We start from the raw sequence: 24,786 nt of genomic DNA on the forward strand, positions 1-24,786 counted from the left end.
ATACAAACAAATTTGTCAATAAAAAGCTTTGAATACAAAATTGAATTTTTTACAATATATGTAGCCCCTAAATTCAACATACCTGTACAAAAGTGAAAACCATGTATTTCCAAAACATCAACCTTTGACAGTGCATATTTCAATGATCCAGTGTGTTTTAATTGGTTTAATGAAAGAAGTAAGAACATGTTTTAAACAAACTGAAGGATTAATTGTTCTTAATCCTTCAGTTTATCTAAAAAAAATTCTAACTCACCAAATTTGGAGATACAAGGTTTTAGCTGGACAGTGAGGATATGGAAATCTACAGTACAATAATTTCCAAATAGCATCAAAATGAGTTTCAGTAATAAAATGATAATATAAGCTCTATTCACAATGTGACATTCTCTTTTAACATAAACTGACTTTCAGCACATTTAGACATTAATGTGTCTTTGATTGTAACTGTAATTCACTTCAGCTTTCTAGTAAGCCACCCAAAGTGGAGGCTGTAGTGTCTGTGATCATGGTAGGGGTTGTTGTTGGATCAATACACAGGGTGTTAGTGGCTGTAAACACCCACTGTGATATGTTTGTCTCATCGGATAAGGTGCAGTTGATGAATTCGAAACCTACAGGCAACAAACAGATCAACTGTGACTAATGTACAGTGTACTCATCAAATTATCAAGTTGATTTCTAGTTATGTTCAGTCTCACCGCACGGAGATATCTTCTTTTCTTTTGAGACACTACTGATGTGATTCCTGACCGAGCAGACCAGTAGTCCTGAGACGTTTTGTTTTAGAGTGATGTTGTTGGTCTCTTTATATCCAGAGAGGAGCTGAGCATCTGTCAAGTCCTCTCTGGAACATCCTACACTGAACAGCCTGAAATGTCTTCTGTTAGAGATCAACCTCAAATAAGAAGGTATAAAAAACAGTATTGAATTCAGTTACAGGTTTTATAGGTGGAGAGGGGGAATAGGAAGTGAATTTAACATGGGCACTACTTACAAGAAAGGAACCCAGACACCATCTTCCTCCTGTGATCTTTATGTTGTCGTGACTTTCTCATCTCCTCCGTCTTTCTTGTACTACTCAAAAGTCACAGACATATAATTAATAGTATAATTACTCTGACAAACAAAACTCTGATGCCTAAGCGCACTGAGAGCGATAACTGACGCGCGTCAGTTGATGCTCCTATGGCGCACTGCAAGCGTCAGATTTGAAATTCCAACACCACAGAACCAACACAAATTTGTCATTTTGTCCTTGTATTAACCGCTAGTTGGATGTAATGAATGAATGAAAAGGAGAAATGCAGAGGAGGAAAATGAAAGTGAAACTAAGAGCGTCTGTGTCCACAGTAAATCATTTGTTGACTGTTTGAAGGTTATTTATTTGTGCGTTAAAATGTGACTGCCGTGAAATAATCAGAATATAACGTTTTACTTCTCTCATTCAGAGGTTTTGTTCTCACTACCGCTCGCTCTCCTTGCTCGACCACCGCCGCGCTGTCTCTCTCTCTCTCTCTCTCTCTCTCTCTCTCTCTCTCTCTCTCTCTCTCTCTCTCTCTCTCTCTCTCTCTCTCTCTCTCTCTCTCGCCAGTGCTCAACTGACTTGCGCTCTCTCTCTCTCTCTTTCGGCTGCAGAGAAAACAGCTTTGGGCGCTGAGTCCTCATTTGACGCTCCAAAAATCGAAACAAGGTCGGAGTAGGCGCGTCAAGGCAGTTTGACGCGCGTCATAACGCTTCTAGTGCGTGTTCGGCCATTGAAAACAATGGGTGTAATTCAAAACGCGCGCGTCAGACGCTTCCAGTGCGTTCAGGCCTTAAAGACACAAACTGCAAAACAAGTGATTGATCAATCTTTTAATACACAGAAAAACATTTATTGATTTAATAAATGAGGCCATATTCTACCATCAAACTGGGATTTTAGAATGACAGCTGGTAGTTCAACATGTAAACTGTGTATTTGTGCTCATGGGGAAAAGATTAAAGGCCAGTTTAGCACAACTATGTCTCTGGATCATCATGTTTGCATCACAGCTGAATTTGAATTGTATTATCCTCACTGCAATGTAAATCATTGACTCCTTCAAACTGTAAAATTTCACCCTCAAAGCTTTTTTGAAGGTGTTGGTTTATGTGATGTTGGTTTGAATGATGGTGTTGTTTCAGACTGACCACAGGTCCAGTTCCTCATTTATAACCTTAACACTTGTGCTAGGTGCTAAAAAAGATTATATTCACCCTCACACATTCACACATGAATCACCTTTCAAGTTCTTCCCTACATGTTACACGCTGTGCTGTCTCTGTGTTATGGGTGTATAAATAGGTAGAGGTCTGTTTGCAATGAGGCGATGAGTAAAGTTTTAGTTCAGTAGTCAGTGAAGTCTGTCTGAAAGCTGCTGACTGGGTCAACAGAGGCTGAACAGTGAGATTTTTTAGTTCAGTAGTCATTGCAGTCATCTATGATCTGGGAGACTCCAATTAGAGAGCCGTTTTGTGGAACTCCTTCATAAGGTAGTTTATTCATGAACAGTTATTGTAACACTTTAAATTTCTAAAATTAGAAGCATAATAAAAACAAAAACAAAAACATGATTTTTAAGGCTTTTTCCACTTTTATTCGAATACAAATACAAATAATTTTGCTGCCTCAACAAATATAGATACACATACAAACACTGGGCTCTCTGCACATCCCTAGTAGATATATAAGTACTGTATTTATTAGTTCTTGTTGGAGCTGAGAGCTGAATGTAGCAGGCTAATACTTCCTCCCTGGCTGTCATGTTATATTTTGTTGTATATTATTGTGAATGTGAATGTGCTCTGTGTTCTAACATTTATCACACATTCACCTGCACAATAGTAATTAACTAAATACATCAATTTAATTCAAATTAACTTCAGGTTAATACAGGACATCAAGCAATTTAATTCAGCAACCTACTTAATATAAATATTCAGAATGTGGATTTGTTTCTCCTCCAGATTTGAAAGTTGGAGCTTAAATAACTCAAACTCTGAATTATTCAAATAATTAAATAGTTAAAAGTTGTTCAGTGTTACTATGGTTGAGTAATATGGATATCTGTCTTTTAGTTTTGTAAGGTACTTTGTTAACTGGAATCCACAAAGACACATAGGAAGTGCATCAAGCTAAATATATAAAACGTATTTTGATGGTGTTAACTGATAAACACGTATTGTGATAAGAAACTGACAAGTTGTTAAGTCACTCTCATTTTGAACTACCTCTCATTTAGCTGTCTCACTTCTCCCCTGTTTCAGTATAACAGAAGAAGACAAAAATTGTGAACAACACACGCTGCTTTAAAAAGATGTTCCTCTTTTTCCGCTAACTCGCTTTATTAAGAAATCAAACCTCAGAAGCAAAAACTCCATACATTGTAGTTGCAGGCAATTCTGACATATAATAATGTAATTAGTAATGAAATGACTACATGTTATCTCCATCTACAAATTCCCCCAATGAAGTAACTTTAATTTAAGAGTAAGCAGGACAACACAACCTGTTCATATTCATATGAACACCCTGTAATAAATAAAAGTAATAATGTAGTCTTAAAAAATCTACTGCAAATGATAAAACAATATTGCAAGAATGGAATCTCATGTCTAAGAAAAAGCAGAAGTGTTTATGTAATGGAAACAAATTCATGCTTACTGTGAACTGCTCAAGAGACCAAACATTACATGCAAACTTATCTTTGGTCTTCTAGAGAGCTGAGGGAAGAGGTGTGGCTAAATATGAGCTTAAGTCCCAACATGCACAGCACAAAACCTTTCATAAACCAATGTAAGAGCACACTGTGCACTGTGAGTTTTCAGTGTTTTAACAAGGAATTAAATGTAAATATGCTTGTAAATTAGAAAAGAGTAAAAATAAGGATGTATTACATCATGTAAAGATTAAAAAAGAGGATAAATCACGGACTACTTGAAAATATATATATTTAAAGAAAATATTAAATGTTATACAAAACTAGTCTATAAAAATTAGTCACCGTGTGATTCAAATGATGCACCTGAATGTTTGAGCTCCTTTGACAGGTTTGCATACTGATGCCAGTCATAACCCAAGAGTACATTAAAAATGATGAATAATAATAATATCTGTGAACTTTGATGACTTGTATTCTTGTCATTGAAAATCTCATGAAATAAAGATAAGAGACCTTTAGGCATCTTAACAAAAACCTCCTCCATCTGCCTTCAGCAGTCTTTGTAAAAATGCTGAACACTGCATATCACCTGCTGTTGCGGACCTTAGCGTACACACATTCATCTTCTTTTGGTTGAACAGTTTTCCGAGGTCGCCCTGAAAACTTGACTTGGCCGTACTCCACCTCCATCTCTGCCTTCTGATGCATCTGCCTCCCCGGCCGCTGCACGATGTTGACATCAGCATAGGTCAATTCTTGGTCATCTTCTTCTGTAGAGTGGAGGGAGGAACACATTAAACACTGCATGACTACACATACTCAGTGATAACAATAGATTTTTAAGGAAATTCTTTGACATTTTGGGGAGTAGACTTGAAAAGACTAATAGCACTCTCCTGTTTGTACATTAAATATGAAGCTATAGCCAGGAGACGGTTAGCTTAGCTTAGCACAAAGACTGGAAACAGCTAGTCTGACTCTGTCAAAAAGGTTAAAAATCCTCCCACCTCTAAAGTTCACTAATTAACAAGATATAACATGAATCACTGAACTAGCCAGGCTAGCTGTTTCCCTGTTTCCAGTTTTAGTGCTAATCTAAGCTAACTTGCTGCTGACTTCATATTTAAAGAACAGTGGAAACGATCCTCCTATCTAACTCTGCAAGAAAGCGACTTGGTGTATTTCCCAAAATGTCAAACTATTCCTTTAATCTATAAGTAGACAAAAAACAATGATATTTTAATGCAGTGATGAAAAAAGAAACTTTGTACCTTTAGGTTTGTTGTTTTGCTTTTTCCTTTGACTACAGACGACTGCCACCCCGACCATTAACAGAATTACCAGTGCTGAGAGGACACCAGCTAGAACTGGCAAATTCTTCTCTGTTTTAGTAATAAAAGACACAAGAGAAACACAGATCTTTCAGTAACCATGTTCTTAATGAAAGGTGTTTTTATGTACACATACATGGGACAAAAAGAGAAAAAGACATGAATGAATCTACTGCAGCAGAGTTGGTTTTCACTTACTAATGTAAATGTACCATGGGTCATCACTGCTGGAGTTGGTCACAGTTTGATTTGAGGGTTTAATTGACACTATGATGCCAGTCTCCTTACCCGTAGTGTCTGTGATCATGGTAAGGGTTGTTGTTGGATCAATACACAGGGTGTTATTGGCTGAAAACACCCACTGTGATATGTTTGTCCCATCGGGTAAGGTGCAGTTGATGAATATGAAGCCTACGGACAAACAAACAGATCAACTGTGACTAATGTACAGTGTAATTATCAATTATCAAGCTGATTTCTAGTTATTTTCTATCTTACCACAGGTAGATATCTTCTCTTCTTTCGAGGCACTACTGACGTGATTCCTGACAGAGCAGACCAGTCGTCCTGAGACGTCTTGTTTCAGAGTGATGTTGTTGGTCTCATTATTTCCAGAGAGGAGCTGAGCGTCTGTCAGTGTGTGTCCATCCAGAGTCCAGCTGTACTGAGGACTGTCCGCTCCCTCAGAGGAGCAGGACACCCTCATCTCTCCCTGGGACAGACACTCAGAGTCCAGCAGGACAGAGGACACAGGAGCTGAGAGAAACACACTCACATGACTTCTTAATGTGGCCTTAAACATATTCAGTGTTTACAATGTAAATTCATATACAGAAATACAGACTAAAATGATTCAGGAAATGCAACGCTATACTGTAGTTATGTGGCAGACTTTGAGTATTTCATGTGAAATGTTTGTTTGCAAAGGTGAAATGTAGAAGTAGTATTTGTATAGTAGTATGTGTATTTGTGTGAATTTACCCAGTTTAATTTTCCAAAGTCATTTGTATTTTGAATTTTGAATCTATAATTCAAATGATAAAGCTGTTGGTTTATTATGAATAATACAAATTAAATTGTGAGATTAATAATAGCAAAAGTAGTTATTTACCTTGAATAGACAACTGAAGAGTCCGCTGTCCTAAATCACGTCCATTTGAATCAAAGGTTTGAAGGGTATATTCAGCACCATCAGTCCTGATCAGGTTATTTATCTTAAATGTTCCATTACTGGGAGTAAAAATGGATCTGTCCTCCATCAGATTAGACACAATCTTATCCTTTCTCCCATGAAGTATTGTTGTTGTTTTGGTTTTTTTCCATTGGTATTTAAATATTTCTGAGGCGTTGTCCATCAGCTGGAGCACCACAGTTCTTCCCAGAGCTCCATAACACTGAGCTCCATCCTGCCTGCCATCACAGTGTGTTTGAACACCTGGAAAATAGAAAAATACATTTTTAAAAATGTTATTATTACAATTGTGGTCATTCCATTTCTACTAAATTAATGACCGTGACAATGTTTTATGCAGGTGCAAATATTCATGTCTTAAAACAGAAACAACTCCGTCTCTCTCAGAGCACAGTTAGCATTAGTTAGTAATGTAGCATTTAGTTAACAGTAATATTTCACTGTAGAACATTTAGATTAGTCTAGTTTTACTAAATTAACCTCAACATTCATGACAAACTCATTGTGTTTGCTGTGTTTTTTCTACAGAACTTTATTTTGGAGATCTGAACTTTTCCAAAAGTAATAAATTACATGTTTGGGCGGAATTTGTATAAAATGATGCTCAACACATGTTAAGTTGATTTCTCAGTGATTTATATGACGATTCCAATTAAAAAACATACTGTTAGTATAAGCATGATATAACTGAGTGTTTTCTTGTTTGTTTTTAGTTTAGTTTTTCGGAACTCTCAGTGAAGAAGAGCGTTCATCCTAAAAGTTTAAATTAATAGATTCATCTGTGGTAGATCATAACTGTAATTTTTACTGTACATGCACATGGATGTGGAATTGATATCCAGATTTGCTATTGCTCTAAGAAACAACTTTTTGTGGCATATTTTAAAAACCTGATGGACCGAAGCAAAACTGAAACATCAGTTTCAAACTGCTGCATTTGTCAATTGTTACTTAGAACTGGATTTATAAAAGTGATCATACTTGATCCTATAGCTGCATAAAAAGTCATAGTTTCATAACATGTTATTCACATAACGTTAAATCCAATATTAATGTGTCAAATAGTGAAACAGCTCACCATGAGAGACTCCGAGCAGCATTACCAACAGTCCAACCACAGCTTCCATGTCTCCTCACTGTTCAGCCTCTGTTGACCCAGTCAGCAGCTTTCAGACAAACTTCTCTACTTTACTGAATAGAAAACATGAACATCCTACACTGAACAGCCTGAAATACAGTCCTGTACGTGATCAGCTTCAGAGGAGAACGTGTGGAAACTTTGACCAAGCAGAGTGTTGTTTCATCTTAGAGGGGAAAAGGAAGTGGTTCTTGAGGTCACTTTTCTTTTTACCTCCAGCATGACAGAGGCCCTTCATATGTGTGATTCTTGCTTTGTACTTTTCATTTACTGCCTATTTTTTACAACCTAACTTTGTGGAAAGGAGAAGGGGAACAACAAGTTATGGAGAGTCCCTTGGGAGCACTTCGCATGTGTCAGTAGCTCAGCTTTATCTCTGGCGAACATCCCCAACTCCAGGAGTGATGTCCAAATTAGGAAATGTGCATCATGTAGCAGGTGACTCTCCTCGCTGAGACCTGCTGATAGACGTAACAGTGGAGAAGAGGAGAGAGACTGAGACAGTGATGTAACTGACCTGTGCGCTGGTATTTGACATGTTTTTTGTTTTTTTTTTCTTTTCTGATTTGGGTTGTACCTTTAAAGGACTGTCTTGCATGGTTATTTAGCTTATAGTGTTGTGTGCTTAAGTTTATATTCATGTATATTCTTGGACGGGTTGATGTATGCTGGTTTGTTATTAAGAGGTTTTGTGTTTTCTGTTGTGTTTTCCTTCCTGTGTTCCTGTGCTGATTTGCACACCTGCCTTGTATCAGCTTCGTTGGCCCTGTTCCCTGTGTTTCCTCCAGCCAATCGGCTCCCTGTCTGTTTTCATGTTTTGTGTCCTCACTCTTTGTCCACCCATCTCCCCTCCTGCACCTCATCTCCTCGTTAGTTCAGTTAGTTTTTAAGTCCCAGTTTTCTGTTCAGTCTTTGTTGGATCCTCTGTTCAGTCTGTTCTGCTTAGTTCAGTTTGTTCAGTCAGCTCTGTTTGTGCTGCATCCTGTTTCACTTTTGCTTTTGAGCCACCAGTCTTGTTTTGCATGCACAAGCCTTTGATAAAGAAGTTTCTTCAGCCTCATTCAGCCTGCGGTCTCTGCATTTGGGTCCACCTGCTCCTCTACTCTTAACAGAATTCATCTCTTGTCCATGAACTACTGACAAACAATATGCCATAATTCCCAAATTCATTGGCAGACTGAACAAAGCATTATTCTGCCATCAAACTGGGATTTGGTGATGACAACCGTTCAATATCTTGACTGCTTATTTGTAATTATGGGGAAATTGATTAGAAGACAATTTAGCACAAGTGAGTCTTCGGATTATTAAAAATGTCAAACCAAACTTCACCTGAAGAGATTTTTGTTTACATAACAGTTGGTGTGAGTGATGGTTGTGACTGTTGTCATACACTACATGGAAAATAAAGGTTATTCAACTCTACTGATTATTTCAGTTCCTCATTTGTTACAGAAAAACACACAGCAAGGTGCAAATAATAACATTCACACTATGCTGTTGACCAGCAGTGGTGTCACAACATTTCACTGTTATGTTCCTGGTGTGAAGCTCAACTTTGTCACATCATCCCCTCTCTCTCTCTCTCTCTCTCTCTCTCTCTCTCTGAACGGAAGGAGTGAGTGTACTGAGTGGTCGTGTGAGAGTGCTTGTGGAGTCTTTCTTCTTATTTGTAAATGGTGTAAATAGTGTGTAGTTTTAGGTTGGTTTGAGGACTAATCCATCAAGCTGGCAAACTAAGACGGGTATACCTTGCTCTCAAGCAATACCTCAACATCTTTATCACTTTCCCATCTGGAGACACAGAAAATCAAGGAGGCTTTTTATTCAGTTGCAGGTATGTGACAGTTAAAAACATGTAAAGTAGCCTGCAGGCTGACGTGTCTCAGTATTAACTTAATACTCTCCTTCAGGCTTCCTCAATGTCATAGGCGCCATAGATTGCACCCATGTGCATATCCAGGCCCCATCTGGATCTCTGGAGGCAGATTATGACAACAGGAAATATTTCTATAGCCTAAATGCACAGGTATGTACTGGGGTGCAACTGTCCATATAGTGTCAGGCAGAATAGTAATAATAAGATCTGGAAGAAATGTGCAAATCTGTGATAACAGATCAAATTAGCTTTGATGTTGACACTTCTTTGGATGTAAATCCTGTTACCCTGGCAGTTGTTTGCAGAAATGTGCATTTCAGTGTCAGCCTTACACAAAGAAGCACCTGTACTGTACAGAGATAGTGTTTCACTTTACCTTATCAGCACAGATCAATGAATTACACAAGTACAGAGAACAAATCAGTTATTTCCTCTCCTAACCAAATATGTCATAGCACTGACATGAACTTGCAGAGGGCCGATGCAAAACCAGATTTGAAATCACACACAATGTCAAACTCAAAGTCTAAAATATTATTCTGGAATATGAAACAAATGTTTAGATGATTCTGAACTGAACTTTACATTATGAATGACACCACCTCATCAACCTTTCTTAGTCATGCTGAGTAATCTTAAATTAATGCTCTGCCAAGCAAAGTGTGCCACATCATTGACGGTCACCTTCTATGCTGAAGTTGCCTGATATCAAACATCAAGGCAAAATGGCCGGGCTCTGTCCATGATTCGAGGATCTTTTGTACATCATCACTGTCCTAGAGGTTTGCACAAGGCAAAAGAATGTTTTTACTACACAAAGCGTTGTTTGAGTCTTTTCAGGTAACATATATATTGCACACTAATAGATTTGGGAATTTGTGATGAGGGAAAAGGTGTAGATGCCATTTTAGTGAATTCAAAGTGGTAATTATAGTCTTTTTCTGGAAAACCATATCAGGCACACATCATTGTTCCAATTATAAGTCTTAATACATGTGTGAAGGGGATCATTAATCTATTTTAACCATAAGAATGTCATGTATACTTAACCAATACTCGTATTCTGAAGGGGAGTTTAATGGAGTCCTGCTTGGGGACAGAGGATATCCTTGCATGTCGTACCTGCTGACAACCTACCACGAACCAGCAACAGAGGCAGAAAGGGCCTTCAACCATGCCCACACAAGAACCAGGGCACAGACAGAAATGGTGTTTGGCCAACCAAAATCAAGGTTTTAGTGCTTAAAAAGCCTCAGGGTTACTACTGACAGGGCCTGTGACATCATCGTTGCCTGTGCAGTCTTGCACAACATTGCCACTCTGCGTCGCAGTGAGACTTCCCGCAATGTTGCAGGAGGAGCAAATGGGAAGACACTGACCCAGCCCTTCAGGAACACATGGATGGAAGAACAGTGAGGGACCTTTACAAGAATACCTATTTCAGCTGATCCCCATTTTATTTATGGTCACCTTTGTTTTGGAGTGATCCCTTTTATTTGGAAGCGTAGCAAGTATAATTTTGTACTTTGTATTGAAGTTATTCATTTATTGACTCATTTTCTTCAAGCTGTGAAGACAAAAAAAGAAAAAGAATTAAATACAGTCCAAACCATGGCTTTCTGCTGTGTTTAAATTTATACTTACATCCTTCTCCAGTTTCTTAATTTCCAGCTTCAACTTCTTAATTTTAAGCTTCTTGTATTCTGTGTCCAGTTTCTGGTTTTCAGTAGTGAGGAGCAGATGGCTTGTAAATTGAATGGATATCCTGTGAAAGAGACAATGTGTCAGTGAGTAGCCAATTATGTAGTTGGTAGGTAATATGAATAGTTACTTACTTCATTCCTTGATGACAAACTTCTTGTTCCGGTCACATCCTGCAGCAAGATGTATGGTTTTAATTTGTAGAATGCAGATGTAACATATGCCTCTTGCATGTTACATTAAATACATTAGTTGTGCTTTAAATGGTCACTATGTCTAACAGCAAAATCTTTTAATATAGAATATAATTTTGTCGGTAAATTTTACCTTTATTTAATAGTTGTAAGGTGTACATATTTGTGTTATTTTCATTATTTTATGCTGTTATCTTATATTTAATATTTAATACTTGGCTACATAGTATCCAAGGTAACGATGCAGCTATAAAGCCCATCACCGGGGGAACTAGTCAGACCGGGCTTGTATCCCTCAGGTGAGTGTGTGACTATTAAATGGAAACCTGTAAATAATAAATGTATAGCTGACCTGAGATAGACTTTATTACTAATTATAATTATATTGACATTCAGAGTGATTATCTATGTGAACTGATTCATCTGTATTAATAGTGTGTTTGTGTAATCTGTAATATAGTGAATTTTTGATCCTGGTTAAGGTTAGACCGTTGGCCCTGTAATTTGTTATTTAACGGTTATTAAGCTTTGTCACAGAAATAATTTATTAGTATTGTAAGTTTCCTTTGATTATGATTTTATTTATGTTAAATAGTTTTACTGAGACCGGGCTTGTATCCCTCAGATCCTGAAGTGCTTGTAAGTGTTACCGGTGCCAGACCTAGGGGAAATCTGGACCGGCAGCAAAGGTTACACAGGCAAGGGTGCACTGTGTAGCCGTTAAAAACATGGTCTGTCGATTAATAAGGGAGAGAGCCAAAGTTAGCGTCTTGCTCTAGCCGATGCTCATTTAATATTGAACACAACAGTATAAAACTGTACATATTTTTCAGTTACGTCAGTTTCCTGAAACCTGCTGCTTCAAAGTTCATATTTCACATTCACACCAAAACATATGTTACAGAAATAAAATAAATGTTGAAACCAAATTCACAATAAACAATATAAAACATTCTGTCTAAAGAAAAATAACTTCACATGAATTTAAAATATGACTTACATTTCTAAATAAATAAGAATAGGCTTAACTAAAATATAATGTAATATATGTATAAAATATAATCTAAGATATATATATATATGTATAAAATATAATATACAGCACAAAAATTATATTACCCAAAACACATTTACTTAACTCACATTACTACAATCACTCCTATTTTAACACATACCCCATTTACACTCATCTTACACTGATATGACGTACACAGAACCTTTCAGCAACATTAGCATAACACTCCTTTGCACTTGCACATAACCTCTTAACAAAATGGCGCGACTCTGCCCTGTTAACGAGCGACCGGAAGTGAAACTGGTTTGAATATAGCATCTCTATTTACCATTAACTCGCGACTGACTGGCTTATACTCTAAAACAATCTTTTAAACACATTTTTATATGTTACCACATGCAAAGGTCTGTAACTTTCACTGACAAAGTAGTAGGAACCAAAATTCACGGGGGTAAATATTCTCAATGGCAGCGCCCATGAAAACACACAGCAACAAAAATACGTTCCAAATACATCTCTAAACCATGTCACAACTTCACAGAATAATTTGCAATGCATTTACATTAGTTAGTAAACAGAGCTAATCATAGAAAAACAAGTTTTAACATACCTGTGGATTAATAAGGGAGAGAGCCAAGGTTAGCATCTTGCTCTAGCCGATGCTCATTTAATATTGAGCTGCGCATGAGCAGAGCAGGTACGAGTGATCTCCCTCAGGTATCCACAGTGGCATTAGAGCGCTATCTACCGACATCTTTGAGTATTGACCTGATGTCAAAACTGTATACAGAGTTACATTAGTTCAAATAATTAACAAAAAATTAGGGGGTGTCTGTGTCTGTTTACATAAAAACTTAACATGTGGCATTTCCAACCCATTACATAAGCAATAAACAGACATCATTGAATCGACATCGGAGCTGTCTGGGTGTCTTCGTTGGAGTCAACTGATGTTACTAACTGTCAGCCGTTAGTCCATCATCATCATCACAACACAACGCAGAGACTGTAGGCTGTCACTACTATCAGCGATATAAAGGAAACTTAACGGGGGCATTATAAACTGTGAGGCTAATATAGTCTCCCGTTACACAGATGCATCCAAAACATTTCACATTTGGTCTTACCCCTGGCATTTCTGTATCTACAGATATTGTGTCCTCATCAAGTGCTAGCGCCATCTCACTGCAGATAGATGAACACTGCAGTTGTTAATGTGAAAGGACACGATACATAAGATGCAATGTTTTGACAAAAATAAAACATACTTACACATAGGTCAGGTATGCCTTGAGTCGGGGGATCCAACAGCATTAAAAGTAAATGCATTGTAGTTATGTCGGTTCTCATAAGATAGCTTATACCATTATTTTAAACATACATCTGATATTATCTAGCCTACTGATGATATAGCCACAGTCTTACAGTATCTAGTGATTTGAATGTTCATTTATTAAAAAATAGAAATAAAACAATATTCAGGCTGTATAACTTATGCATTTAATCTGTCTGCAATCTTTTGCCAAGCCATCTCCCTCGCTTTATTGATCGCAACAGATTTGCCTGTTTTAGTGACACTTTCAGGACACTGAAACTGAGAAACACAGACAGAGTGCAGTAGCTGTCAGTAAGAAAGAGAAAAAGAAAAGTGACGACTGTGAAAAGGCAGCAGAAGGAGAGCAGACTGTGTTAAACACTACAGACACAGCAGCAGTGGACACAGTGAGAGACAGTGATGAAGACCTTTAGCCATCAAGCTGACTAATGGGATAGCCTGGCTTATTTCGATAAGCCTTGCTAATTTAAGTTAGAGTTTTGTTCCATCACTGTGGCTTATATGAGTCCCAGCTCAGTAACCATGGTAACTTAGTCAGCAGAGCTAGCCTGCTCCATGGCAGGCTAACGGTCAAGCTTAATTTAGCCACATATCAAAGAACGGACGGAAACACTCAACGGAGACTCTCAAAAGACAGTTCCATCAAGTGTCTTTTCACGCTTGCATCACTTGTCTGTGTTCGATAACATAAGGAGGACATAAAGAAAACTAAATAAAGTCCAAACCATGACTTTCTTCTGTGTTTAAATATATACAGTGGTAACCGCTTATAGTGATCACAGTTACAGTGATCAGCTGCTTATATGGATCAAAAAGCTCTGTGACAGAATCTCCAGTTTCTTTATCTCCAACTGCAAGTCAATTTTTAACTTTCATTGACACTTGTAAATGGACATCCTGTGAAAGAGAAAATGTGTCAAAGAGTATGATAATGTTGGTAAGTTGGTTCTCTTAAGTTGCCTACACCATAATTTTAAACATACATCTGATATTATCTAGCCAGTCATAATATAACCACAGTCACTGATCTGAATGCTCATTTATTAACAAATTAAGATAAAACCATGAACAGAGAGAAGTGCTGCTCCTCACTATCCCCACGCAGACTCATCAAGCCGAATGCAGGGATTGAACTGTCAACATTCTAGTAATAAACTCGCTCTTCTAACCTTTAGACCATCACTACCCACCTACAGGTATATATTTAATCTGTCATCAATTTTGTGCCAAGCCATCTCCTTCACCTTGTTAATTGCAGCAGTAATATTTGGTGAAGACTCCTTTATATTCTGCATATAGTTTCATCAGCAGGTTTGTTCTGCTGCAGAGAAGAACACTGCTCTAGTTTTCTCTTCTTTTTATGACATAGTATCATCCTTTTGACAATTGACTGTTCAGCGTTGTTTATGTACTTCGTGCATGTGCACACTGCAAGATTGTTCCAGCCTGGTTAGACTTAGCGTTGACTAAACACACCTAAGCTGCGTTAGTGGAACGGCTTGAGCCTCAAGTGAAAGTTGGTGTTAATTCTAGCCAGGCTTTTTCAAGTAAGCGCAGCTTTCTTTAGCTGTGTTGATGGAATACCCCTCTGATGGTGGAAGAGAAAGTCCCTGTTCTCAAAAGAAAACAATAAAACCGTAACAGTGGCTCTCAGGCCAAGAAAGGAGCAGTAAGCAGGATCAGAGAAAGGCAGCAGGAGGTGCAGCCAGAGTCTGGAGGAGGAGGATGAGGAGGACTGAGCTGAAGGCAGCCAGCCTCCCACTGACTCACAGCTGTCTGCTGAATCACAGCAGGAGAAAAAGTGTGCAGTACAACACATTAAAAAGTTCCTGCAAACAACAAAAAATATGAAAGAAGTCAAAGTTGAAGAGTACTTTCCAGCCAAAGAATTTTTACTTTCTGTCAGATCACAGATGAGCAGCAGAGGAAAAGGAGGTTACACTGACCAGGAAGTCTACAGACTGAAGAAAATAGTTCTGAAACTCAAACAAGAACTATTTAATGATGAGGACTCAGAAACAGTGTAAGACAGTCTGTATTCTAACCTGTTTTATTTTGTGTGGTGCCTCTCACATCAGAGATCATGAGTAATTTAAGAGTCTCCACACTTAACATAAATGGAGCCAGAGATGTGAGGAAGAGAGCGAGTCTGTTTGAACTGGTTAAACTGAAGAGCATCAATGTGATGTTGGTTCAGGAAATGCACAGTGACACTTTAAGTGAGACTGACTGGAGGAGGGAATGGGATGGGGAGGTGGTTTTAAGTCATTTTAGCAAAACCAGTGGTGGAGTGGCACTCCTCTTTTCTAAAAACTTTCTGCTAAAGTCCCATGAGGTGGAAGAAGTAATGAAGCGTGGACTGATGGTGGTTAGAGCCAAACATGAGCTTTTTACTATTGTTTTTGTAAATGTATACGCTCCCAACACAGGACCTGCCGGAGTTCAATTTTTAAATGAACTAGGTGTGGTTTTAAGTCAGAGTGGGCCTGAGGAGTTTTTATTTTTAGGAGGAGATTTCAATTGAACAAAGAACGATCAGCTGGACAGAAATCATACTGAACCTCATGCTGCCTCAAACGAGCCATGAAGCAGCTGGTGGAAGCTCACAGGTTTACTCACATATGGAGAGAACATGACAAACTTGAGCAGTACACTTGGGTCCAGACCAGAGATAATCTTTTTTCTATGGCCAGATCAGACAGATTTTACTCTTTTAAGCATCATTTTAGTATTTTAAAGGGTGCAGAATACTTCCTCTGGGGTTTTCAGATCATTCCATGGTGTCTTGTAATGTTTTTATTGCAAATGTTAAACCCAAGTCTGCATATTGGCACTTTAACACTTCTTTGTTATTAGATTAACATTTTAAAGAAACTTTTGTATTCTTTTGGAAAGTTTTTAGAACAAGAAAAGGGGATTTTACATCACTGAAGCAGTGTTGGGATTGTGGGAAATTGGAGGTCAGGCAGTTTTGTCAACAGTACACTCTCAATGTCTCTCAGGACATCATTTAATCTATACGAGATATGGAGATTGAAATAGTGGAGAGTTCAGCAGAGTCCACAGAAAATTGAGGCTGCATTGAAGACCTCAAAACCAAAAAAGCCACATTGGCAGACCTGCTGGGCTGTAAAACACAAGGGGCGCTGGTCCGATCTTGCTTTCAGAGCGCTGCTCTGATGGACTCACTGTCAAAGTTCTTTTTCAGCCTGGAGGAGAAGAATGGGCAGAGCAGGTTCATCCACATCTGCGCTCGGCCACAGGACATCTGTTGACCGAACCCAGTGAGATCCAACAGAGAGCTATGGACTTTTATTCTGGTCAGGCGGGTCTATCGTTGACAATGTGTGATTCGAGATCTTTTGGAGGTCTCTTTGGGTTTCTTTGGGTTTTGATGCTGGTCTCGTTTCTTTGGAGCAGGAAAAGGCATTTGAGCAGGTTGAGCACCTTTACCTTTGGAAAGTTTTACAAAGTTTCAGCCTCGGCCCTGGACTCATTGCCAAGATAAAGTTCTGTACGAAGACATCAAGAGTGTATTGAAAATTAATGGTGGTTTGTGCTTGATGTCTAGTATGCTCTATTGACTCTCTATTGAGCCGATGTTGCACAATATTCATTTTTTTATTGATGGTCTGGTTTTACCTGATTGTTTATGTTATCTGCATATGCAGATGATATTATTATTATAGTAAAAAAACAGGATGATGTAAGAACGTTAGGAAACATTGTTGAAACCTTTGGAAAAATCTTAGCTGCAAAAGTGAACTGGGCAAAGAGTGAGGTGTTAGCAGTTGGGAGTTGGTCTGCAGGTCTCCCTCAGGTGCCAGGAGGATTAAGCTGGAGGAGGGGAGGCTTTAAGTATCTGGGGGTTTATCTAGGAAATGATCAAACTGTAAAGAAGAACTGGGAGGGACTGGTGGAGAAGGTGGAGGGGAGGCTGGCCAAGTGGAGGTGGCTGTTACTTCACATGTCATACAGATCTGATCATTAATAACTTGGTAGCATCAACTCTATGGCACACGTTAAAATGTATGGAGCCCCCTGCTGGTTTGCTACAAAAAGTACACCCCATTATGGTCAATTTCTTTTGGAATAACTTGTACTGGATTCCACTGAGTGTACTTTACTTATCGAAGGAAGAGGAGGGCAGGGGTTAGTACACCTGGGGAGCAGAGGAGCAGCTTTCAGGTTACAGTTTATCCAACGTTATCTCACAGGAAATGATTACGTGGTATGGAAACCAGTAATGAGCGTCACTTTAAGGGGAGTGGCAGGTTTGAGTTTAGATACATCTTTGTTTTTAATGATTTGTAGTTTTATACGTTTGTAGCTATATTTTATACTTTGTGTGACTTGAATCCATTTTATCAGGGACTTTTTAGAGCATGGACTCTTTTTAAATGGAACAAACTGGAACCTGCAGCTTCACTGTTTTGGCTCTTGGAGGAGCCTCTAATCTACAGGGCCTGTTTGGATGTTCAAGACAGTAGTAGACCTGGTCTCACCTAGCATTTGTGTTCAGCTGGGACAGTGAAGCTGAGACACATAGTGGATGCTGCAGGTCCAGGACTTAACAATATGAAGGCAGTGGCTTCTCTATTGGGCCTGAAGTCACATCGTCACACCAGAGACATTTTAAACACATGGACTAAAAGACTGAGTAGTGAGGAAATGGAAATGCTACAGGACTATTTTTCTGGAATAGACACTCCTGATGAAAGGGATCCTTTCCCTGAACGGGGTCTTAAAATAGACCAAACTGGACTGACTGGACCACTGATGGTTTATAAAGCTGCTGCATCTGCAGACATCTACATGTTGAATGGGAAAGCTCTGTATGAATATTGTGTTCAAGCTTTGAACAGAGAAAGTTGATTGGGAGAACGGACACTGTGTGGAGAGAGAGATTCAAGGTGCAGGATGGCAGTGTGGAGGCCGTTTTATAAATCGCCATTAAACAAGAGATCAGGTGATCTGCAGTGGAGCGCTGGCTGTCAACAGCTTTGTTTCTAAGATAAATCCCACAGTGTCTATTACATGCCCTTTCTGTCAGGAACCAGAAACAATTTTTCATTGTTTCCTGGAATGTAAAACTTCTGTAAAAGTTCTGTGTGAAACACTGAAAACTGTGTTTTTAAACTGTAGCGAGAGTTGGTGTGAAACTGCTTTTATTTTTGGTGCTGGCTACAAAAAAGAAAATACAAAGAAGTAGCAGCTGTTGAACTTTGTAGTGGGACAGGCCAAACTGTCCATTTATAAAAGCAGAAAAAATTGATTAGAAAATGTTTCAGGTGGGGAGCTGCTGTCAGTGTGTAAGTCGTGAAAGCCAGAGTCAGAGTAGATTTCAGGTTTTATTCACCCATGAATAATGTTGATGTTTCCGTCTCAGCTTCACTAAAGCTCTCTGTTCTGTTGTTGAGAGGCAGCTGACTTTTAACTCTGCATTTCTATGAGATTTTCAAAACCTTTTTCTTGTCCTGTTCAATTTGGTAATTATGTATTGTTGATATTCTCCTTGTTTATTGAAAAATAAGGGTTTTTAAAAATCAATAATCTCTCTCTCTCTCTCTCTCTGTGGTCTCATTAGATTATATCTCTCTACACTGGTAAAAGGCAAATGTCATAAAAAAACTACATTGCACTCACAGCAATAAACATACATACAGTATTTTACACCCAATATTAGGTCAGAGTTTCAGTAAAGTATAATAACTCTGTGATGTAGAGTAATGTATTGCTCAGTATGCTCTATTGATCATTATTTTACCTTAAACTGAAGCATGTAAATATTTGATCTATTTTTGCTGGTCTCAGCAGAGTTTTATGAATACAGAACTATCTATAAATAATGGTGACGCCTCTGTAAACCAGCAGAGGGAAACCTCACACCTACTTATACTAGTGATGAGACTGGAGGGTTTATTCAGTTCTCAGCAGTTCTCTCTAATTGGAAAGGCATGACAAATGACAGAGCTACCCAATCTTTCCAGGATGTTTGCCAATTCTATGACATGGAGGAAGACAGTATTGTCACTACACTTCAGGTGTTCCAATCCTCCTGTGCTCTCTCTATGATCAACTGGGTCCCCAACCAAAAGGGCCCCCAAACAGCTACAGATTTAATATGATACTGCTGTCAAACATCATAATAAATCTGTCAAATCCCAAACCACATCCTCAGACATTAATGCTGGTTGTGTTATTCACAACATGGAAAAGGAAACAGAATTGTATCCAACTGGTCATTTCAGTTTCACATTTATGTTGAGAACAGTTCGACTAGACGTTCACATTGTTGTTCAAGGCTGAAGACATTATTCTGTGGTGAGCAACTTATGCAATTTTTGTTTCCCCATTTCATGCACAATAACCAGTGTATGGACTTAAAAAGAAACTAGAAAACAGAGACAGTGGCCTTAAAAGGACACTGGACACTAGAATATTAGCAGAAGTTTGGAAATTTGGAAGCCTCATTGCACTCAGCTGTGAAGGAAATGAAACAAACTGTATGAAAGACTGTCAACATATAAACCACATACACAGCTTTTCCTACAAAGATCTCTCCTCTTCTAGTCTGTTATATTCTGCCCCTTCAATTGTCATGTATTTCTGAGATAGATGAAAATACCTCATGATTAAAACATTTGCTCTATGTGTGAAATGTGTGAATCTATCTTTAAAGTAATAAGTTGTTCAATGAGACAAAAACACGAGGTTGCAGATTTTAATAAATGTTTACATTGGTTATGACGATCAACTCAATATATTTACACTAAAAAGTATACAATCATGAAGTCACTGTAATTAAGAGTGTGTGACTTATGAAGCACAAATGTTTCTTTTATTCAATTTACAGACAACTAAAATTAAACAGAAAGTTACATTTAAAAGTGAATATCAACAAATGTTACTTACCCAATGACATAATGTGAGTGAAACCCAAACACAGCCTGCATATGTCTATACAACACAACATGACAAATAAGCTTTTGCAGAGCAATTCAGACAGTCTTTCTATAGCCTTGATCTTGAAGGAACATGAGAGGCTCACTACCAAAATAAAAAACGCAAGACTACTGTATATATAAGACTATATGATTTTCAGTCCAAGCACTAACACTAGACATAAACTAAATCTAAGTTAACAGTGTTTTCTGGTGGTAATTATTCATTCCGTCTAGCTCTGACTATCAGACTGCCTCTGCAGCGTTAAATTTACAGCAACATCCTCCCTGTTAATAAATATCATGTCTAATTGCACAGTAATGAGAAATTTTTGGTCTCAGGGCTTCAGCGCACATTTAAGTCCTATTTCTATCAAGAGTTTTACCAGAGTGAAGGAGAACAAGGTAAACAGACCACTGATGAAAGCAGAAAAAATAACCCTGTATTTCAAATTGATTAAATTTACAAACTGTTCTTTTCTTGCTGAAGTTACCATAATTTATACATTAGACATATAAGACAAATGATGTCAATTATGAGAATCATTCACTTACAATTGTTTTGCAGATCAAAAATACAATATTCACACCAGTTTTCTGCTCAGTGACCTCATAAATATGGTTACAAAGCTGCTGCTACTAAAATTAGATTAACATGCAGTGCATAACATGTAAGCAAAGCCACAAGTCAGTGTTTTCTATTAAAAATAGTTTTCACCACTAATGCAGTGGATAGAAACGAAAATGTCACAGACTTAAAGGTTCACTGTGTACGAAGGTTCACTTTTCTAGCGGAACAGACTTGGTAGAAATGGAATATAATATTCATAAGTATGATTAATTGGTGTATAATCACCTGAAAACAAGAAAAGTTGTGTTTTCGTTATCTTGGAATGAGCCCTTTATATCTACATAGGGAGCAAATCCTCTTCGATGGAGCCTGCCATGTTGCACCGCCATGATTCTACAGTAGCCCAGAACAGACAAACCAAACACTGGCTCTAGGGAGGGCCTTTTGTGTTCTTCACGAGTTTCACTGCCACCGTAGGTTCTCCTACACACTTGGGAGGGGAGGGTGAGGGGAAGGGTATTCAGTTGGTCGCAATGTGCAACCTCACGGCTAGATGCCACTAAATCCTAGACACTGGTACTTTAAATCTCTTGGGTTAGGCTTTATGTCTTGTTTGCTGTTGGGTCTCAAAGTCTTTAGTCCAGTCCATGGTGATAGTCATCCTCAGTTGAATTCATTAAACTGCAAAATCATACTGAAGGCTTTAATTTGCTGTTATATAGAAGAGAAAAAAAAACAGAATATAGTTAAATGATTTTGCACGTAATGTAAAACATGAGGCTTGAAAGTTTTTACCAACACATTATGTATTGATCAAAATGCTGTCATTATCTATTAATATTTCATGATTAAAAGCAGGAATACATAGAAAAACTTAAAGTTATGTTTACACTGCAGACTGTGGTGGAGACTCACCTGGCTTCTTATGACCACCTTTCTTGTTGTTACGGCAGCACCGCCACACAATCACCATTAAAACAGTAATCAGTATTAGAGCAACTACTGAAGAAACTAGGATCCAGATGGGCAGATAGTTTTCTGGGAGGAAGAGAACACATTGGTAATTATTTGGTACATATTTACTACGTGTATAGCACTTAAGGCAACTGTTTGTCAACCTGGGTGCTATTCATATACATTTTGTTAACCACTTCAAATGTACACATTTATGCAGACTGAGCACACACTAGTTTATGTGTTTGTTAGTGTGTTTATTAGCGTGAGGCTGTGGCTCCCTTTCAATTTAGCATAGAGTAGCAAACACAACAAGATGCTTAATGTCTGCAGGTTTCCAAATTGCAGACACAAAATAAAAAGGTACACACTACCAACAAACAGTGATGAAATGTAACTAAGTACATTTACTCAAGTACTGTACATTTTATGCTACTTTGTAGTTCTACTCCACTGCATCTCATCAAATATTGTACTTTTTACTCCACTAAATTTATTTATCACTTATAGTTACTAGTTACTTTCAGTGGTGGAGAAGTATCAGATCCTTTACTTAAATAAAAGTACCAACACAGCAATGTAAAAATACTCCATTACAAGTAAAAGTCCTGCATGAAAAATCCTATGTTTGTATTAGTAGAAAAAGTGTTCTTAAAGTATTAAAGTAAAAGTACTTGTTTCATCCCCCTGACTGATATATTACGTATGACATTATTAAATTGTTAATACTGATGCATTCACTGTGTGAGAAGCATGTTACTGTTATAGCTGCTGGAGATGATAAAAATCAAACAGTTGTTTGTCTAACTAAATCAGATTAAAAACACTTTTATCTGAAATCTAGAGTGTAGGAGCGTTGCTATGCAGTTCACCACAACAGACACATTGAGTATGAGAGGAAAACATTCTGTTTGAGATGATTTCTGTTGAACTGAAGTTTAGTCATAGCAAGTTCACACTCTGTCCAACAGAAGTGTGAACTTGCAATATTGCAACCAAAAATCACAGTGCACAAAAATGTGAGGATCAAACCATGGTTGACAAACAGATGGTTTCTGTGAGTGTTCTGCAGCAAACGCCCCTTAACAAAACACCTTTCATCCTAGCAACGTGTTCATGCTGAGCTAAGTTTAACCACAGAGTATTACTAAACATGATCAAACATGTATGGTTCACCACATCTCTAAGTGTGTCTAAAGAATCAGTATATAAATGAAAAAGCTTCAGTGCACTTTTTGAATTATTCTCAGGAATAATTACCTTACCATGCAATATAGATCTCAGGTATATTTTATGATTCGCATGTAGACTTTGAGTCATATATTATAAATGATAACAGAAAATGTCACCAGATTGAGGAAGTAAAGTAGGCCTTCTTTAGAGATATAATCTTTCTGCATTCCTCCGGGCAGAAACACTACTTCGCTTTCACATCAACAGCTACTTAGATCACAGTACTGAGTGAACTGTTTTCTGTTTGTTTTCTATGAAGAATCTGAAAAAGTCTAGTACAGAATAGTATAATTTATGTCTGTGAATTAAGATTCTGATGTTTTTTTTCATTACTATTGTATCGATACACTTACAATGCATGAAGTCATGTATTAGATAGAAATATTAAAGTGTAAGTTGGAGGAGGAGGTTTTATTATCTAGTACTTGCCTTGAACTTCCAGTTTCACATGAATGGTATTCACAAGGACCCCATTTTGAGCAAAGACCTGTACGGTGTATTGACCTGAGTCATTCTTCTCTACGCTGGTGATCTTGAACGTCCCGTTGCTGATAAAAAACTCAGTTCTGTTTCTAAAAGCCTCCTCTATCGTCACCTTTTCTTTCTTCAGACTGAACACCTTTATGGGCACTGTAAGCTCTTTCTTACAGTGCATCCGATAGCCGCTGCTATTGGTCATCATTTGGATATACACAGATCCTCCAACAGTAGCAGAGCACAGAGATGCATTCTGTGTGGCATTACATTTAGTTACAGCAGGTGTAAAGAAAGCTGGGAAAGTATGAACAAAAGAATAATTAGTTTAAATTATTAATCATTTACACATTATTACAGTGGATTTACAAAGTGTTTCATTTTTTTAAAGATGAGCATCTTACCATGTGTTGTTCCAGCTAACATCACAAGAAGAATAAGAACTTGCTCCATATTCTTGTCATCCAGAATAACGTTTAAGGTTTTAACAGATGAATGAACTGATGAGACTGAAGTGAGAATGAAAGAACATGATGGTAAACCTCAGTCCAAAGGTGTTGGCAGATATTGACAGGAAATGGTAACTGGGTGGCTGTTTCGTACAAGAGTAGAAAGACAGGAAATGAAGAAAACTGTCTCACTTCTGCTTGCATACACAAATCTTGAGTAGTGTGCTGTAGTGCACTGCTCTTTGTAAATATGCAGCAAGATTTTTTCACATTTCCGTCTCTGCTGAAATCACATGCGAAATCTGAATCTCATCATGCAACGGTCTACATCATGCGACTGGGAATTGCAACATCAGTAGAAGTTTTTTGGTCACACTTGGCCAGGGGAACTTTGAGTTTAGTTTTTTTTTCAGAGCCCTTCTTCTTGGTCCAATAAGAAAAATGTAAATGTGACACACGCACATGTGGGTGACTGCAAGAGAGTAAATGAAAGAGTTTAAATTTAAAATTCTTCTTGTAGTTTACATTAGAGGCTAGAGATCTGTTCAGTGCCCAACACGTGGTCATTGGGACTGGATATTTATTATGTTTGCTACATGCATCAATATATGAATATATAACAAACATACAGTATAGCTATGTGATATAAGAATATAACAATTTATGTTTAGGAGGGAGTGGGGCGGGGT

The 24,786-nt window shown here is 37.9% G+C and overlaps 1 protein-coding gene and 1 long non-coding RNA gene across 2 annotated transcripts; both read right to left on the bottom strand.

The window, feature by feature from the left end:
• Positions 1–807: 807 nt before the first annotated feature.
• Positions 808–7,626, bottom strand: LOC121902350 (T-cell surface antigen CD2-like). Its single transcript, XM_042419618.1, has 8 exons — positions 7,288–7,626; positions 6,129–6,452; positions 5,516–5,773; positions 5,306–5,428; positions 4,958–5,068; positions 4,290–4,456; positions 998–1,077; positions 808–898 (listed from the first exon to the last, which is right to left on the bottom strand). Exons 1-7 carry the CDS (start codon positions 7,334–7,336, stop codon positions 1,036–1,038), a joined length of 1,074 nt encoding a protein of 357 aa, XP_042275552.1. The 5' UTR covers positions 7,337–7,626; the 3' UTR covers positions 808–898; positions 998–1,035.
• Positions 7,627–8,982: 1,356 nt separating this feature from the next.
• LOC121901353 lies at positions 8,983–11,093 on the bottom strand. The gene is made up of 3 exons (XR_006097258.1): positions 11,062–11,093; positions 10,871–10,991; positions 8,983–10,793 (listed from the first exon to the last, which is right to left on the bottom strand). It is a non-coding gene; the product is annotated as an uncharacterized LOC121901353 (long non-coding RNA).
• Positions 11,094–24,786: the final 13,693 nt, after the last annotated feature.

Source organism: Thunnus maccoyii, chromosome 8 (genome assembly GCF_910596095.1).
Source record: "Thunnus maccoyii chromosome 8, fThuMac1.1, whole genome shotgun sequence".
Taxonomy (NCBI): Eukaryota; Metazoa; Chordata; class Actinopteri; order Scombriformes; family Scombridae; genus Thunnus; species Thunnus maccoyii.